This window comes from Ranitomeya variabilis, chromosome 4, assembly GCF_051348905.1.
Source record: "Ranitomeya variabilis isolate aRanVar5 chromosome 4, aRanVar5.hap1, whole genome shotgun sequence".
Lineage (NCBI taxonomy): Eukaryota > Metazoa > Chordata > Amphibia > Anura > Dendrobatidae > Ranitomeya > Ranitomeya variabilis.
The window spans coordinates 222824265-222844609 of NC_135235.1; the positions used below are offsets into that span (position 1 = coordinate 222824265).

Genomic DNA, 20345 nt, shown 5'->3' on the forward strand with positions numbered 1-20345 from the left:
GGCAAAGTATCGGATCCAATCCGATACCGATACCCGATACCAATACAAGTCAATGGGACTCAAGTATCGGACGGTATTCCTGATGGTTCCCAGGGTCTGAAGGAGAGGAAACTCTCCTTCAGGCCCTGGGATCCATATTAATGTGTAAAAGAAAGAATTAAAATAAAAAATATTGCTATACTCACCTCTCCGACGCAGCCTGCACCTTACCGAGGGAAGCGGCAGCGTTCTTTGTTTAAAATTCGCGCTTTTCTTTCCTTACGTGAAGTCCCGGCTTGTGATTGGTCGCATGCCGCCCATGTGGCGGCGACGCAACCAATCACAGCAAGCCGTGACGTAATTTCAGTCATTCAGTATTTTAAAATTACGCTCCGGCTTTGTGATTGGTTGCGTCGCAGTCACATGGGCGACGCAACCAATCACAGCAAGCCGTGACGTAATTTCAGGTCCTTAAGGATTTTAAAATTATGTCCCGGCTTTGTGATTGGTTGCGTCGCAGTCACATGGGCGACGCAACCAATCACAAGCCGTGACGTCACGGGAGGCTGGACACGCACACATTTTAAAATGGGCGCGTGTCCAGCCTCCCGTGACGTCCCGGCTTGTGATTGGTTGCGGCGCGGTCAACCAATCACAAGCCGGGAGGCTGGACACGCGCGCATTTTAAAATGGGCGCGTGTCCAGCCTCCTGTGACGTCCCGGCTTGTGATTGGTTGCGGCGCGGTCAACCAATCACAAGCCGGGAGGCTGGACACGCGCGCATTTTAAAATGGCTTCCCGGCTTGTGATTGGTTGACCGCGCCGCAACCAATCACAAGCCGGGACGTCACGGGAGGCTGGACACGCGCCCATTTTAAAATGCGCGCGTGTCCAGCCTCCCGGCTTGTGATTGGTTGACCGCGCCGCAACCAATCACAAGCCGGGACGTCACGGGAGGCTGGACACGCGCCCATTTTAAAATGCGCGCGTGTCCAGCCTCCCGTGACGTCACGGCTTGTGATTGCTTGCGGCGCGGTCAACCAATCACAAGCCGGGAAGCCATTTTAAAATGCGCGCGTGTCCAGCCTCCCGGCTTGTGATTGGTTGACCGCGCCGCAACTAATCACAAGCCGGGACGTCACGGGAGGCTGGACACGCGCCCATTTTAAAATGCGCGCGTGTCCAGCCTCCCGTGACATCACGGCTTGTGATTGGTTGCGTCGCCCATGTGACTGCGACGCAACCAATCACAAAGCCGGGACGTAATTTTAAAATCCTTAAGGACCTGAAATTACGTCACGGCTTGCTGTGATTGGTTGCGTCGCCCATGTGACTGCGACGCAACCAATCACAAAGCCGGAGCGTAATTTTAAAATACTGAATGACCTGAAATTACGTCACGGCTTGCTGTGATTGGTTGCGTCGCCGCCACATGGGCGGCATGCGACCAATCACAAGCCGGGACTTCACGTAAGGAAAGAAAAGCGCGAATTTTAAACAAAGAACGCTGCCGCTTCCCTCGGTAAGGTGCAGGCTGCGTCGGAGAGGTGAGTATAGCAATATTTTTTATTTTAATTCTCTCTTTTACACATTTTTACATTAATGTTGTTTCGATACCGATACCCGATACCACAAAAGTATCGGATCTCGGTATCGGAATTCCGATACCCGCAAGTATCGGCCGATACCCGATACTTGCGGTATCGGAATGCTCAACACTAGTCATGACTCATGACAAAAAGAGACAATAATTATTTGAATAAGCAAATGACAAAAATATGTAGATGTCTTAAAAAATATTGGGATAAGAAAAAGTTAAATGTTTCTGGTTATGCATGATGGAAAATATTCATTAATCAACTGGTGAAACAATAGGCGATACTATTTTTTTTAACAATGTGTAATGATGTAAACGATAATTTTTTTTCCAATCTTACAAAAATATTTTCATGTTTTTCAATTGCAGACCCTCCCAATGTGACCATCACCACTAAAGGTAACAACATTTTACACTAATATACAGTATGTGGTCATATCAAGATCAATAGTAATTTGTGTGTGTTGTAGAGGGGATATTTTATCCTATATGTTCCATCCTAGAACGGCCTTCCTCTGTATTCCAGGTGGATAGTTTATGTATAAAATGAACTTAAAAGAGGACCTTTCACCAAATTTTGTGTTTGTCCACACTCAGGTCTGCTGTGCTCCAGCACATCAACATTCTGCAATGAGTAAAGCAGACTGTTAGTCAATTCATGTCTCACATTGAGCCTGTTCTATGCTATTGTGCGGGAGTGTTCTTCTTTCTCCAGTGAGCCTGCTGCCTGCTTATGATTGGTCAGCATAAAAAAGTGGAAGAAGTACACGCCCCCAGTGAAATCTCTCTGGTAAATTGTCTACACTCAGGTCTGCTGCGCTCCAGCACATCAACATTCTGCAATGAGTAAAGCAGACTGTTAGTCAATTTATGTCTCACATTGAGCATGTTCTGTGCTATTGTAGGGGAGTGTTCTTTCTCTAGTGAGCTACTGCCTTCTTATGATTGGTTTGCATCAAAAAGATGAAGAAGTACATGCCCCCAGTGAAATCTCTCTGGTAATGCCTACTTAGACTTTAAAAAGTTACCTGTTTAAATATTAAATACCTTGATTGCTAATATCTCTGCAACCGAGAATTATAATACAAAGAAAAAAATATCTCATTCCACTTTGGTGAAAGGTTTTATTTAAACCATTGTGTACTTAAACATTTCCCCTGTAGTGCCTCCAGGGCTGCCAACTTGACTTTTTATTTTTTCTAGACAGTTTATGAAAAAAATCACAATATTTTTTATGGACACTTTGGAAAACCATAATAAATCATTATGAATATAAGTTATACATGTCTGCAACCTATAATTCTGATATAAAGACATTGTCTTCATTGTAATTATCATCACTTTACAATTCATAGTGAATATAGTCTGTATAAGTTTCTTCACATTTAACAAAATCAATATTTTTTTTACGGTTAATCTTGCACTATTATTACAGACCATTGCAGTCTTTGTTGTTATTCCTGTACGCACAGGTTTTATCTACAGTAAGATCTAATATGTAGTAACCTATTAGATCTTATTATGTAGCCTTATTATAAAGCCTGTGTGTACAGGAATAACAACAAAGACTGCAATGTAATTTAAAGTCTGTAATAATAGAGCAAGATTAACAGTAAGCGCAAGATTAAGCTTCATTATCTCATAATTATAAGCATTTGCTTCAAAGTCAGCTCTGCTATTCTGCTGGACCTTTAGTACTCATTGTTGTATCATTGTTGTCTTGGCCCATCGGAGAATCTTGAGGTATTCTGATGAGCCAATTTTACTTATATATTATTTGATATATTGTAAAATAGCATGGAATTCTTTATTTGGGTGCCTACAGTTCCTTGCCTCTAAATTCCCTAGGATTTTTATTTTCAACTTGTTTATCTAAATATATTCACTAAATACCTATAGGGGTACTTTTACTGCCATCATGTTGTGCTTTTAATAAAGTTGTATCCTTGCTTACTATTCCTTTTGGCTACTCATATCCCAAAATAAGTGGTCAAAAATTTCCAACTTTGAAAAATGAAGAAAAAAGAAATAAAAAATATATACCGTATTTTTCCGACCATAAGACGCACTTTTTTCCTCCAAATTTGGGAGGAAAGTGTGGGTGCGTCTTATGGTAGGGATGTAGCATGTGGGGAGGGGGGCAGCAGCAAGTGGGATCCCACTGTTATCCCACTTCAGGAGGCAGAAAAATGTCCCTGCTGCCTGGAATCAGTGCTGGGGAAACCACCTGGTCCCGATGATTAAGTGCAGTGAATATTCATTAGCTGCTTCCCCACCCACCTATCAGCTGAGTGGTGAGCTGGGAGCAGCAAATGAATACTTCACTTAAGCAGGGACACACATGGTTTCCTCAGTGCTGGATTCCTGCAGCAGCTGGGGAGATCTGTGTGTCCGGGGGAGGAGGAGGCAGCAGCAGCAGGGGCCAGGGGAGAGGAGATCGCTGCATACCTGCCTGGGCTGAATGCTGAGAGCTGTGCACAAGGAGGACCTGTGTGATGTCAGAAGTGGGCGTGCTGGAGCATCACATGGCAGCACAGAGCCCTCCCTCTTCTTGACATCATCACAGATCCTTCAGACTCCCCAATAGAATCTGCAGGCTTCCTCTTATAAGCTGCGCTGTGGAAAGGCAATAGGAGGGAGGGCTCTGTGTGTGCAGTCATGGGATGCTTTTACCTCACCACAGTGGCTGGCTGGCTGACACAATTAGGAGGTTAGTCTACAAAACACAATAAAGCACTCTGCCACTCCTTTGGTGAACTATAACTCCCAGCATGTCATAGGATCTGCAGGCCATGCTGGGAGTTATAGTTCTCTGTTATGAACTGGTGGTTTAGGAGCAACATGGGACGTGCTCTGGAGGAGGTGGTACCTGTACTGACCGCAGTTACTGAGCTTAACACAACACTAGAAGTAGCCGTGGGATGTTCCTGTCACTCCCTAGACACCTCGTCACAGCCGGAGGACTAACTACCCCTAAAGATAGAAACAGGAAAGCTATCTTGCCTCAGAGAAAATTCCCAAAGGAAGACAGCCCCCCACAAATATTGACTGTGAGTGGAGAGGGAAATGACATATGCAGAATGAAACCAGGATGTAGCAAAGGAGGCCAATCTAGCTAGCTAGATAGAACAGGACAGAATACTGTGCGGTCAGTATTAAAAAACTAGAAAAATCCACCACAGAGTTTACAAAAATCTCCACACCTGACTAAAGGTGTGGAGGGTAAATCTGCTTCCCAGAGCTTCCAGCTTAACTGAATAAAATCCATGCTGACAAGCTGGACTAGAAAAAACATAGAAAGTGCAGAATGATGTCCACAACAAGTGGACTGCAAAAGAACAAATCAAGGACTTATCTTTGCTGAACTGGTCAGAATATCAGGGAAATCCAAGAGAGATGTGAATCCAACCAGGAACCATTGACAACTGGCACTGGCTGAAGGATAGAGCCAGGATAAATAGCCGAGCCAGAATAGACGATCAGTGGAAGCAGCTGCTGACTGCTAAATCCAAGAAGCAGCAGTTCCACTTAAAACCACCGGAGGGAGCCCAAGAGCAGAACTCACAAAAGTGCCACTTACAACCACCGGAGGGAGCCCAAGAGCGGAATTCACAACAGTACCCCCCCCCTTGAGGAGGGGTCACCGAACCCTCACCAGAGCCCCCCAGGCCGATCAGGACGAGCCAAATGAAAGGCACGAACCAAATCGGCGGCATGGACATCGGAGGCAACAACCCAAGAATTATTCTCCTGGCCATAACCCTTCCACTTGACAAGATACTGAAGCCTCCGCCTCGAAAAACGAGAATCCAAAATTTTCTCCACCACATATTCCAACTCCCACTCAACCAACACCGGGGCAGGAGGATCAACCTAGGGAACAACGGGCACCACATATCTCCGCAACAAAGATCTATGGAAAACATTATGGATGGCAAAAGAGGCTGGAAGGGCCAAACGAAAAGACATCGGATTGATAATCTCAGAAATCTTATAAGGACCAATAAACCGAGGCTTGAACTTAGGGGAAGAAACCTTCATAGGAACATGACGAAAAGATAACCAGACTAAATCCCCCACCCGAAGCTGGGACCAACACACCGACGGTGGTTAGCAAAACGTCGAGCCTTTTCCTGAGACAACGTCAAATTGTCTACCACATGAGTCCAAATCTGCTGTAACCTGTCCACCACAGAATCCACACCAGGACAATCAGAAGGCTCAACCTGCCCCGAAGAAAAACGAGGATGAAAACCAAAATTACAAATGAAAGGCGAAACCAAAGCAGCCGAACTAGCCCGATTATTAAGGGCAAACTCGGCCAACGGCAAGAAAGCCACCCAATCACCCTGATCAGCAGACACAAAGCATCTCAAATAGGTTTCCAAGGTCTGATTAGTTCGCTCAGTTGGGCCATTTGTCTGAGGATGAAACGCCGAAGAAAAAGACAAATCAATGCCCATCCTAGCACAAAAGGCCCGCCAAAACCTAGAAACAAACTGGGAACCTCTGTCAGACACAATATTCTCTGGAATGCCATGCAAACGAACCACATGCTGAAAAAACAATGGAACCAAATCAGAGGAGGAAGGCAATTTAGGCAAAGGTACCAAATGGACCATTTTAGAGAACCGGTCACAAACCACCCAGATAACAGACATCTTCTGGGAAACAGGAAGATCCGAAATAAAATCCATGGAAATATGCGTCCAGGGCCTCTCAGGGACCGGCAAAGGCAAAAGCAACCCACTAGCGCGGGAACAGCAAGGCTTGGCCCGGGCACAAGTCCCACAGGACTGCACAAAAGAGTGCACATCCCGCGACAAAGAAGGCCACCAAAAGGACCTAGCAACCAAATGTCTGGTACCAAAAATCCCAGGATGACCAGCCAACACTGAACAATGAACCTCAGAAATTACCTTACTAGTCCATCTATCAGGAACAAACAGCTTCCCCACTGGACAGCGGTCAGGTTTATCAGCCTGAAATTCCTGAAGCACCCGCCGTAAATCAGGGGAGATGGCAGAAAGAATCACCCCTTCTTTAAGAATGCCAACCGGCTCAGGGACTCCAGGAGAATAAGGCAAAAAACTCCTAGAGAGGGCATCAGCCTTAACATTCTTAGATCCCGGAAGATACGAGACCACAAAATCAAAATGGGAGAAAAACAGGGACCATCGAGCCTGTCTAGGGTTCAGCCGCTTGGCCGACTCGAGGTAAATCAGATTCTTATGATCGGTCAAGACCACAACGCGGTGCTTGGCTCCCTCAAGCCAATGTCGCCACTCCTCAAATGCCCACTTCATAGCCAACAACTCCCGATTGCCAACGTCATAATTGCGCTCCGCAGGCGAAAACTTTCTGGAAAAAAAGGCACACGGTTTCATCAAAGAACCATCAGAATTCCTCTGAGACAAAACGGCCCCTGCCCCAATCTCAGAAGCGTCAACCTCAACCTGAAAAGGAAGAGAAACATCTGGCTGACGCAACACAGGGGCAGAAGTAAATCGGCGTTTAAGCTCCTGAAAGGCCTCAACAGCCGCAGAGGACCAATTAGTCACATCAGCGCCTTTCTTCGTCGAATCGGTCAGGGGCTTAACCACACTGGAAAAGTTGGCAATGAAACGGCGATAAAAATTAGCAAAGCCCAAAAATTTCTGAAGGCTCTTCACCGATGTGGGTTGAATCCAGTCATGAATGGCTTGGACCTTAACAGGATCCATTTCTATAGACGAGGGAGAAAAAATAAAACCCAAAAAAGAGACCTTCTGAACTCCAAATAGGCACTTAGACCCCTTCACAAATAACGCATTATCACGAAGGATCTGGAATACCATCCTGACCTGCTTCACATGAGACTCCCAATCATCGGAAAAAATCAAAATATCATCCAAATACACAATCATGAATTTATCAAGATAATTGCGGAAAATATCATGCATGAAGGACTGAAATACAGAAGGAGCATTAGAAAGCCCAAAAGGCATCACAAGGTATTCAAAATGGCCTTCGGGCATATTAAATGCAGTTTTCCATCCGTCACCCTGTTTAATACGAACAAGATTATATGCCCCTCGAAGGTCAATCTTAGTAAACCAACTAGCCCCCTTAATCCAAGCAAACAAATCAGAGAGAAAAGGTAAAGGGTATTGGAATTTGACCGTGATCTTATTAAGAAGGCGATAATCAATACAGGGTCTCAAGGAGCCATCCTTCTTGGCAACAAAAAAGAATGCTGCTCCCAATGGTGACGAAGACGGCCGAATATGCCCCTTCTCCAAAGACTCCTTGACATAACTCCGCATGGCGGCATGCTCTGGCACAGTCAGATTGAAAAGTCGGCCCTTAGGGAACTTACAGCCAGGAATCAAGTTAATAGCACAATCACAGTCCCTATGTGGAGGAAGGGAACTGGACTTCGGCTCATCAAATACATCCTGGAAATCCGACAAAAGCTCTGGGACTTCAGAAGAGGGGGAAGAGGAAATTGACATCAAAAGAACGTCACTATGTACCCATTGATAACCCCAACTAGTCACAGACATAGATTTCCAATCCAGCACCGGATTATGTTCCTGTAACCATGGAAAACCCAGTACAACAACATCATGCAAGTTATGCAACACCAGAAAACGGCAATCTTCCTGATGCGCTGGAGCCATGCACATGGTCAGCTGAGTCCAATACTGAGGTTTATTCTTGGCCAACGGTGTAGCATCAATGCCCCTCAAAGGAATAGGGCTCTGCAAAGGCTGCAAGGAAAAACCACAGCACCTGGCGAATTCCAAGTCCATTAAGTTCAGGGCAGTGCCTGAATCCACAAATGCCATGACAGAAAAGGACGATAATGAGCAAATCAGGGTCACAGATAAGAGAAATTTAGGCTGTACAGTACTGATGGTAACAGACCTAGTGACCCTCTTAGTACGCTTAGGGCAATCAGAAATAACATGAGCAGAATCACCACAGTAAAAACACAGCCTATTCTGACGTCTGAATCCCTGCCGTTCTGCTCTAGTCAAAATCCTATCACATTGCATAGGCTCAGGACTCTGCTCAGAGGACACTGCCATATGGTGCACAACTTTGCGCTCGCGCAGGCGCCGATCAATCTGAATGGCTAGAGACATAGATTCGCTCAAACCAGCAGGCATGGGGAACCCCACCATAACATCTTTAAGGGCTTCAGAAAGACCCTTTCTGAAAATTGCTGCCAGAGCATCCTCATTCCATTTAGTGAGCACAGACCATTTTCTAAATTTCTGGCAGTATAATTCTGCCGCTTCCTGACCCTGACATAGGGCCAACAAGGTTTTTTCTGCATGATCCACAGAATAAGGTTCGTCATACAATAATCCGAGCGCTTGAAAAAATGCTTCTACATTAAGCAATGCCGGATCCCCTGATTCAAGGGAGAATGCCCAGTCCTGAGGGTCACCACGCAGCAGAGAGATGACAATTTTAACCTGCTGAATGGGATCACCAGAGGAACGGGGTTTCAAAGCAAAAAACAATTTGCCGTTATTTTTAAAGTTCAAAAATTTGGATCTGTCCCCAAAAAACAAATCAGGAGTAGGAATTTTAGGCTCTAAAGCCGGAGTCTGGACAACATAATCTTGGATACTCTGTACTCTTGCAGCAAGTTGATCCAAACGAGAAAACAAACCCTGAACATCCATGCCAGCGCCAAAATCCTGAACCACCCAGAGATTAAGAGGAAAAAAAAGACAAAACAGACTGCAAAAAAAAAAAATGGCTCAGAACTTTTTCTTCCTTCTTTTGAGATGCATTTAATTCATTTTTGGCCAGTTGTACTGTTATGAACTGGTGGTTTAGGAGCAACATGGGACGTGCTCTGGAGGAGGTGGTACCTGTACTGACCGCAGTTACTGAGCTTAACACAACACTAGAAGTAGCCGTGGGATGTTCCTGTCACTCCCTAGACACCTCGTCACAGCCAGAGGACTAACTACCCCTAATGATAGAAACAGGAAAGCTATCTTGCCTCAGAGAAAATTCCCAAAGGAAGACAGCCCCCACAAATATTGACTGTGAGTGGAGAGGGAAATGACATATGCAGAATGAAACCAGGATGTAGCAAAGGAGGCCAATCTAGCTAGATAGATAGAACAGGACAGAATACTGTGCGGTCAATATTAAAAAACAAGAAAAATCCACCACAGAGTTGGTGTGGTGGGTAAATCTGCTTCCCAGAGCTTCCAGCTTAACTGAATAAATCCATGCTGACAAGCTGGACTAGAAAAAACATAGAAAGTGCAGAACGATAAGTCCACAACAAGTGGACTGCAAAAGAACAAAGCAAGGACTTATCTTTGCTGAACTGGTCAGAATATCAGGGAAATCCAAGAGAGATATGAATCCAACCAGGAACCATTGACAACTGGCACTGGCTGAAGGATAGAGCCAGGATAAATAGCCGAGCCAGAATAGACAATCAGTGGAAGCAACTGCTGACTGCTAAATCCAAGAAGCAGCAGTTCCACTTAAAACCACCGGAGGGAGCCCAAGAGCAGAACTCACAAAGTGCCACTTACAACCACCGGAGGGAGCCCAAGAGCGGAATACACAACAGTTCTCCCATGGGATTTTAAAGCAGCACTCCAGTGTTATTTTGCAGTGCTGGAGTGGTGCTTTCAATATAAGCCCTGTGCCCCCATTCTTATACTCACCCTCCAGCATCTTCATATAGTACTTCACAGACACCACACTGGTTCCGCAGCTTCCAAATTAATAACATACTATTATATATAATAACACCACATATAATAGTATGTTATTAAATATTTTACCACATTTTTTTTCTCTATTTTCCACCTCTAAAACCTGGGCGCGCCTTATAGTCCGGTGCGTCTTATAGTCCGAAAAATACGGTATATAGAAAAGCAATGGTTTTGAAGGGAATTGCAAACTGTTGAGTGCTTTGCTATCATGTCACTAGAATTTGTTAGAATCTTGCATTTTTAAACAAATTCATGTAAAGGTGTCATTATTTTTGTTAGAACTTTGTAAATGACCATCTTATTAATCAGTGTTGGACTGGTCTACTAGATGATCAAATAATGAAGATTAACTCTTTTCTTTATGAGACAAATGAGCTGATAATGGACCAGATGGCTTATTTATAGGGTTTCTTTCTTTTTTTTGATGGGAGGAGACTAGTGATGAGCGAGTGTATTCAGTACTCGAGTTTTCTGAGCATGCTCGTGTGGTCTCAGAGTATCTTGGGCGTGCTTGGAGATTATGTTTGAATCATCGCAGCTGCAAGATTTGCAGCTGCTAGACAGCCTGAATACATGTGAGGATTGTTGTGAATTCCGCTCTTGGGCTCCCTCCGGTGGTTGTAAGTGGCACTTTTGTGAGTTCTGCTCTTGGGCTCCCTCTGGTGGTATTAAGTGCTACGGCTGCTCCTTGGATTTAGCAGTCTGCAGCTGCTTCCACTGATCGTCTATTCTGGCTCGGCTATATAGCCTGGCTCTATCCTTCAGCCAGTGCCAGTTGTCAATGGTTCCTGCTTGGATTCACGTCTCTACTTGGATTTCCCTGATATTCTGACCAGTTCAGCAAAGATAAGTCCTTGCTTGTTCTTTTGCTGTCCACATATTGTGGACTTAATCGTTCTGCACATTCTATGTTTTTTCTTGTCCAGCTTGTCACTATGGATTTATTCAGTTGAGCTGGAAGCTCTGGGTAGCAGATTTACCCTCCACACCTTTAGTCAGGTGTGGAGATTTTTGTAAACTCTGTGGTGGATTATTCTAGTTTTTAATACTGACTGCACAGTATTCTGTCCTGTTCTATCTATCTAGCTAGTATTGGCCTCCTTTGCTACATCCTGGTTTCATTCTGCGTATGTCATTTCCCTCTCCACTCACAGTCAATATTTGTGGGGGCTGCCTATCCTTTGGGAATTTTCTCTGAGGCAAGATAGCTTTCCTGTTTCCATCTTTAGGGGTAGTTAGTCATCCGGCTGTGAGGAGGTGTCTAGGGAGTGACAGGAACATCCCACGGCTACTTCTAGTGTTGTGCTAAGCTCAGGAACTGCGGTTAGTACAGGTACCACCTCCTCCAGAGCTCGTCCCATGTTGCTCCTAAACCACCAGTTCATAACAGGGGATTGCCTGTTTGTTAGGTGCCCAAAATGCTCTGAGAATACCCGAACATGCTCGGAAAACCTGAGTACACTCACTCATCATTAGAGGGGACTTATTAGTCATTGGTGATGGTATGTCAATCATTTGTTCCTACAATGAAGGTGAATCTGGATGACTTTTGAAATGTGAATTTAACTATGATGAATCTGAGACAGCCAGTGAAAATTACAGATTACAGAACAATTTTTTTTTTCATGGGTAGTGTAGGGATTCAAGCTTTCTAGCAGCAGTGAGGGGTACACACAGCGGTTCTAGTGCAAAACAGTCTTAGGTATTTTATCTCTCATAAACTTCAAAAATAAAGAAAGTGGCTTTTCTTCAGCCAAAAGAAAGCATTCAATAAAATAATAAAACCTGTCATTTCTTAGGGTAGGCACCATAAAATTACACAGTTTTACTTTTCCGGTAAATCAGCACTGCAACAGCTTTAGGCATGGTCTGTCCACCATTAGAGCTTTCACTCCAGTACAACTACATCCAACACTCGTGAGCCAACTTAACTGCCTTTTTTAAGACCAGCAAGACTCGGACTGAATATTATGGGATCAACCATTCCCACCCAGGCTCTTTGGTCATTCTCTTTGGTTAATGAAGCCTCCAATTCCAGGATTTATATCACCGATGCCTGCCACCTCAGTGATCTACACCTTCTGTCCAGTACTGCTCCTTTACAGGAGCTACTAACAAAGAAGAGTCTAATAAACACATGACTAAAGGGATTTAATACTGAATCTAATTCTTGCTTTGATTTAAAATACTACATCAAAATGACTTGTGTGTTACATTCCATCACATCTTTCTCCTATTTGTGTCATTTTGTTTGTTTCTTTTAGGTGGTGTTAGAGATAATACTTTTATAGTCAAAGAAGGAGACAGCACACAGATGAACTGCACAGTGGACAGCAACCCTACAGCTGAAATTACTTGGCTTGTGGAAAATGAGAAAAAAGAAGAAAGTAATGGACAATGGCTTATCTACAATCTTACCAATATTAGTCTTAGTGATGCCGGGAAATACTTGTGTAAGGGAAAGAATAACCTTGGGAGCTTCGAAAAAGACATCAATATAATTGTTCATTGTGAGTAGACCGCAAAGACCTAAGGATAAGTAATTATCTTGACTTATTTAACTTAAGCTTAAAAAGGTTTTCTATTAATATTTTGATGAATGATCCTTTGGATTGGCAATTGGTATCAGATCTTTGGGATAAAAACTACCGGTAACTCTTGCAACAACAGGATGTAAACCGTGAACAGAGTGTAACACCTCTGCTTCAATACACTGTTTGGATGACTCTCCTGACTCCTCCTTCTAATTATAATAAATCACTCTTCTGATTTCACATTCTAATTATAATAAATGACTATGACCACACCCTCTTATAATAATAATAGATTATTCTGCTGACTCCACCCACTAGTAATAACCCTAGATGATTCTTCTGACTCCACCTTCTAACAATAATAATAGATGACTCCTCTGAATCCACCCTCTAATAATAATATATGTCTCTTCTGACTCCACCCCCTCATAAAAACACATGACTCTTATGATCAAAACTTCTAATAATAATAAATTACTCTGCTGTCTCTAGTATCTAGTAATAATATGCAACTCTGCTCTGATGACCCCACACTCTAGGAATAATATTCTGCTGACCCCAACCCTAGATAATTATAGAATATTCTGCTGACTCCTATAATAAATTACTCTGCTGACTCCACCCCTTAGGAATAATATGTTACTCTTCTAATCTCAAACTCTAATTATAGTAACTGACTCTGCTGACTCCATCCTCTAGAAGCAATATACAACTCTGCTCTGTTGACCCCACACTCTAGGAATAATATTCTGCTGACCCCAACCCTTGATAATTATAGATTATTCTGCTGACTCCACTCTATTATAATAATAAATTACTCTGCTGTTTCCACCCCTTAGGAATAATACGTTACTCTTCTAATCCCAAACTCTAATTATAATAACGGACTCTGCGGACTCCATCCTCTAGAAGCAATAGACAACTCTGCTCTGTTGACCCCACACTTTAGTAATAATAGATACATCTGATTGTATTGACTTGAAATGATACAAGATGACTCTGCTGATTCACACTCTAATTAAAATAAGACATGACACTGCTTACTTTGTCCCAGTCTATACAGTAAAGCAGAATAATGAGCTGCAGAAACAAATGTCAAGTTACATTGTTTTCTTCTTTTGCCAGCGTAAAAAATGAACAATTAAGATTTTTTTTTTAATATGAACATATAAAAAAAAAACCAGCCTGAATTAAATATTTAATTTTCTGATTCTTTATTTCTTCATCATTCATCCCTTTAAAATATATATAGGAAAGGCTCCTTGTTAAGTGGCAGACAAGGTCAGACATGAGCAAATGTGTTCGGATAAGGTGTTATAAGACTATCTTTGTTTACCCCTTTCACCATTAACCCCTTCCCGACATGCGCCGTACTAGTACTGCGCTGCCGGCACTGCATTACTGACAGCCGCAGTACTAGTACGGCGCCCCGATCACCGCGGTCTCACGCTGAGCGCCGCGGTGATCGGGTGCGGGTGTCAGCTGTATATGACAGCTGACACCCCGCAGCAATGCCCAGGCATTTAACCCCTCTGATGCCGCTGTCAATAGTGACAGCGGCATAGAGGGGGATCTGTCATGATCTCTGCAGGCAGAGATCATAGCAAGCCTATAGAGGGACAAGCTCTCGGAAGATGGAACTATACTGACCATGAACTAAGCCTGCCGCGCAACTAGAAATAGCCAGGTAGCATTTCCTATTTATCGCTAGATGCCCAGCTCTGGCCTAAGACCTAAATAGCTAGCAGAGGGAAATATAAGACCTGGCTCACCTCTAGAGAAATATTCCAAAGAAGACAGTAGCCCCCCACATATAATGACGGTGAGTTCAGATGAAACAACAAACGCAGCAGGAAAATAGTCTTAGCAAATTTGAGGTCCGCTTACTAGATAGCAGAAGACAGATAGTATACTTTCATGGTCAGCAGAAAAACACTAACAAAACACCATCCAGAGATTACCTTAAACTCTGGCATTAACTCATAACGCCAGAGTAGCAATCCCTGATCAACGAGAGCTTTCCAGACACAGTAACAAAACTTCAGCTGTGAACTGGAACAAATAGGCAAAACAAAACATGGACAAAAGTCCAACTTATCTAGTAGTAGTCTAGAAGCAGGAACAAGCACTGAGAGGCATCAGATAACATTGTTGACCGGCAAGAAACCACCAGAGAAATGAGCTTAAATAGCGACACCCACTACTGATGGAACCAGGTGAAACAGGAAAGAGGATGACAAGTCCAATTCCACAAGCGGCCACCGGGGGAGCCCAGAATCCAAATTCACAACAGTACCCCCCCCTCAAGGAGGGGGCACCGAACCCTCACCAGATCCACCAGGGCGACCAGGATGAGCCCTATGGAAGGCACGAACAAGATCAGAAGCATGAACATCAGATGCATTGACCCAAGAATTATCCTCCTGGCCGTAACCCTTCCAGTTGACCAGATACTGGAGTCTCCGTCTGGAAACACGAGAGTCCAAAATTTTCTCCACAACGTACTCCAACTCACCCTCAACCAACACCGGAGCAGGAGGCTCAACTGAAGGTACCACAGGTACCTCATACCTGCGCAATAACGACCGATGAAAAACGTTATGAATGGAAAAGGACGCAGGGAGGTCCAAACGGAAAGAAACAGGATTAAGAATCTCCAATATTCTATAAGGGCCGATGAACCGAGGTTTAAACTTAGGAGAAGAGACCCTCATAGGGACAAAACGAGAAGACAACCACACCAAATCTCCAACACAAAGCCGAGAACCAACACGACGATGACGGTTGGCAAAACGCTGAGTCTTCTCCTGGGACAACTTCAAATTGTCCATAACCTGCCCCCAAATGTGATGCAATCTCTCCACCACCGCATCCACTCCAGGACAATCCGAGGATTCCACCTGACCGGAGGAAAATCGAGGGTGAAACCCCGAATTACAGAAAAACGGGGACACCAAGGTGGAAGAGCTGGCCCGATTATTGAGGGCGAACTCTGCCAATGGCAAAAAAGCAACCCAATCATCCTGGTCAGCAGAGACAAAACACCTCAGATATGTCTCCAGGGTCTGATTAGTCCGCTCGGTCTGGCCATTAGTCTGAGGGTGAAAAGCAGATGAAAAAGACAAATCTATGCCCATCCTAGCACAGAATGCCCGCCAAAATCTAGACACAAATTGGGTACCTCTGTCAGAAACAATATTCTCAGGAATACCGTGCAATCGGACAACATTCTGAAAAAACAGAGGAACCAACTCAGAAGAAGAAGGCAACTTGGGCAGAGGAACCAAATGGACCATTTTAGAGAAACGGTCACAGACCACCCAGATGACAGACATCTTCTGGGAAACAGGCAGATCTGAAATAAAATCCATCGAGATGTGTGTCCAAGGCCTCTTAGGAATAGGCAAGGGCAACAGCAGTCCGCTAGCCCGAGAACTACAAGACTTGGCCCGAGCACAAACGTCACATGACTGCACAAAGACTCGCACATCTCGTGACAGGGAAGGCCACCAGAAGGATCTTGCCACCAAATCCCTGGTACCAAAAATTCCGGGATGACCTGCCAATGCAGAAGAATGTACCTCAGAGATGACTCTGCTGGTCCAATCATCCGGAACAAACAGTCTATCAGGCGGACAACGATCCGGTCTATCCGCCTGAAACTCTTGCAAGGACCGCCGCAGATCAGGAGAAACGGCCGACAAAATTACTCCCTCCCTAAGGATACCTGTGGGTTCAGAATTACCAGGAGAGTCCGGGTCAAAACTCCTAGAAAGGGCATCTGCCTTAACATTCTTAGAACCCGGTAGGTATGACACCACAAAATTAAAGCGAGAAAAAAATAAAGACCAGCGCGCCTGTCTAGGATTCAGGCGTCTGGCAGTCTCAAGATAAATCAAATTTTTGTGGTCAGTCAATACCACCACCTGATGCCTAGCCCCCTCGAGCCAATGGCGCCACTCCTCAAACGCCCACTTCATGGCCAAAAGCTCCCGATTCCCAACATCATAATTCCGCTCTGCGGGCGAAAATTTGCGAGAAAAGAAGGCACAAGGCCTAATGACGGAGCAGTCGGAACCTTTCTGCGACAACACTGCCCCAGCTCCGATCTCCGAAGCGTCAACCTCAACCTGAAAAGGCAGATTCACATCAGGCTGACGCAACACAGGGGCAGAGGCAAAACGGCGCTTAAGCTCCTGAAAGGCCTCTACAGCATGAGGGGACCAATTAGCAACATCAGCGCCTTGTCTGGTCAAATCAGTCAGTGGTTTAACGACATCCGAAAAACCAGCAATAAATCGGCGGTAAAAGTTGGCAAAGCCCAAAAATCTCTGAAGACCCTTAAGAGAGGAGGGCTGAGTCCAGTCACAAATAGCTTGCACCTTGACGGGATCCATCTCAATGGAAGAGGGAGAAAAAATATACCCCAAAAAGGAAATTTTCTGGACCCCAAAAACGCACTTAGACCCCTTCACACATAAAGAATTAGACCGCAGAACCTGAAAAACTCTCCTGACCTGCTGGACATGAGAGTCCCAGTCATCAGAAAAAATCAGAATATCATCCAGATATATTATCATAAATTTATCCAGAAAATCGCGGAAAATATCATGCATAAAAGACTGGAAAACTGAAGGGGCATTAGAAAGACCAAAAGGCATGACCAAATACTCAAAGTGGCCCTCGGGCGTATTAAATGCGGTCTTCCACTCATCCCCCTGCCTGATCCGCACCAAATTATACGCCCCACGAAGATCAATTTTAGAGAACCACTTAGCACCCTCTATACGAGCAAACAAATCAGTAAGCAATGGCAATGGGTATTGATACTTAACAGTGATCTTATTCAGAAGCCGATAATCAATACATGGTCTCAAAGAGCCGTCTTTTTTTGAGACAAAGAAAAACCCAGCTCCCAAGGGAGAAGAAGATGGACGAATATGTCCCTTTTCCAAAGACTCCTTTATATATTCCCGCATAGCAGCATGTTCCGGCACAGACAGATTAAACAAACGACCCTTGGGATATTTACAACCCGGTATCAAATCTATGGCACAATCGCACTCACGGTGCGGAGGTAACGACCCAAGCTTGGGTTCGTCAAAGACATCTTGATAATCAGAGAGGAACTCAGGGACTTCAGAGGGAATGGACGACGAAATAGAAACCAAAGGTAAGTCCCCATGAATACCCTTACATCCCCAGCTCAACACAGACATTGCTCTCCAGTCCAAGACTGGGTTGTGAGACTGCAACCATGGCAATCCCAGTACCAAATCGTCATGTAAATTATACAGCACCAGGAAACGAATAATCTCCTGGTGATCCGGATTGATACGCATGGTTACTTGTGTCCAGTATTGTGGTTTATTATTAGCCAATGGGGTGGAGTCAATCCCCTTCAGAGGAATAAGAGTCTCCAAAGGCTCTAAATCAAAACCACAACGATTGGCAAAGGACCAATCCATAAGACTCAGAGCGGCGCCAGAGTCAACATAGGCGTCCGTGGCAATGGATGACAAAGAGCAAATCAGGGTTACAGACAAAATAAACTTAGACTGAATGGTGCCAATGGAAACAGACTTATCAAGCTTCTTTGTACGCCTAGAGCATGCTGATATAACATGAGTAGAATCCCCACAATAGAAACACAATCCATTCTTCCGTCTAAAATTCTGTCGCTCGCTCCTGGACAGAATTCCATCACACTGTATACTTTCTGGCGTCTTTTCCATAGACACCGCCAGATGGTGCACCGGTTTGCGCTCCCGCAGACGCCTATCAATCTGAATAGCCATTGTCATGGACTCATTCAGACCTGCAGGCACAGGGAACCCCACCATAACATCCTTAACGGCATCAGAGAGACCTTCTCTGAAAGTTGCCGCCAAGGCGCACTCATTCCACTGAGTAAGCACAGACCATTTACGGAATTTTTGGCAGAAAACTTCAGCTTCGTCTTGCCCCTGAGATAGTGCCATCAAAGTTTTTTCTGCCTGAAGTTCCAAATGAGGTTCCTCATAAAGCAAGCCCAAGGCCAGAAAAAACGCATCCACATCGCGTAACGCAGGATCCCCTGCTGGCAATGAGAAGGCCCAATCTTGAGGGTCACCCCTGAGCAAGGAAATCACAATCCTAACCTGCTGAGCAGGGTCTCCAGCTGAACGAGACTTCAGGGACAAATAAAGCTTACAATTATTTCGGAAATTCTGGAAGCTAGCTCTATTCCCTGTGAAGAACTCCGGCAAAGGAATTCTCGGCTCAGATACCGGAGCATGTACCACAAAATCTTGTAAATTTTGTACTTTCGTGATGAGATTATTCAAACCCGTAGTTACACTCTGGAGATCCATTATTGTCAGGTGCACACAGAACCATACAGAGATTAGGAGGAGAGAGAGAAAAAAGACTGCAGCAAGGCAGACTGGAGGAAAAAAAAAAAAATTCCAGCAGACTTCTTATAACTCTCCTTTCTCAACCTGGGTCTTTAACACTTTATCGGCCGGTCAAACTGTCATGATCTCTGCAGGCAGAGATCATAGCAAGCCTATAGAGGGACAAGCTCTCGGAAGATGGAACTATACTGACCATGAACTAAGCCTGCCGCGCAACTAGAAATAGCCAGGTAGCATTTCCTATTTATCGCTAGATGCCCAGCTCTGGCCTAAGACCTAAATAGCTAGCAGAGGGAAATATAAGACCTGGCTCACCTCTAGAGAAATATTCCAAAGAAGACAGTAGCCCCCCACATATAATGACGGTGAGTTCAGATGAAACAACAAACGCAGCAGGAAAATAGTCTTAGCAAATTTGAGGTCCGCTTACTAGATAGCAGAAGACAGATAGTATACTTTCATGGTCAGCAGAAAAACACTAACAAAACACCATCCAGAGATTACCTTAAACTCTGGCATTAACTCATAACGCCAGAGTAGCAATCCCTGATCAACGAGAGCTTTCCAGACACAGTAACAAAACTTCAGCTGTGAACTGGAACAAATAGGCAAAACAAAACATGGACAAAAGTCCAACTTATCTAGTAGTAGTCTAGAAGCAGGAACAAGCACTGAGAGGCATCAGATAACATTGTTGACCGGCAAGAAACCACCAGAGAAATGAGCTTAAATAGCGACACCCACTACTGATGGAACCAGGTGAAACAGGAAAGAGGATGACAAGTCCAATTCCACAAGCGGCCACCGGGGGAGCCCAGAATCCAAATTCACAACAGGGATCGCGCAGGGACGGGGGCTCCCTGCGCTCTCCCACCGGAGCAGCGCGATAAGATCGCGCTGCTCCGGTGACCTGGAAGGAGTCCCCGGATCCAAGATGGCCGCGGGACTCCTTCCGGGTCATGAGATGACCCTGCTTGCCGGCGTCTGCTGAGAATTCCTCATTGCAGGCGCCGGCAAGCCTCTGCAATGTGCCTGTCAGATCGATGATCTGACAGAGTGCTGTGCACACTGTCAGATCACCGATCTGTGATGTCCCCTC

At 44.7% G+C, this 20345-nt stretch overlaps 1 protein-coding gene across 1 annotated transcript in view; it reads left to right on the plus strand.

Annotated features, from left to right (window-relative positions):
- The window catches only part of LOC143770435 (sialic acid-binding Ig-like lectin 13), a 135973-nt gene that overhangs the window by 76387 nt on the left and 39241 nt on the right, over positions 1-20345 (plus strand). Inside the window, exons 5-6 of the mRNA XM_077260057.1 lie at positions 1946-1975; positions 12582-12827. Of these exons, the coding sequence (XP_077116172.1) occupies positions 1946-1975; positions 12582-12827 (276 nt within the window). The remainder of the gene's footprint in view (positions 1-1945; positions 1976-12581; positions 12828-20345) is intronic.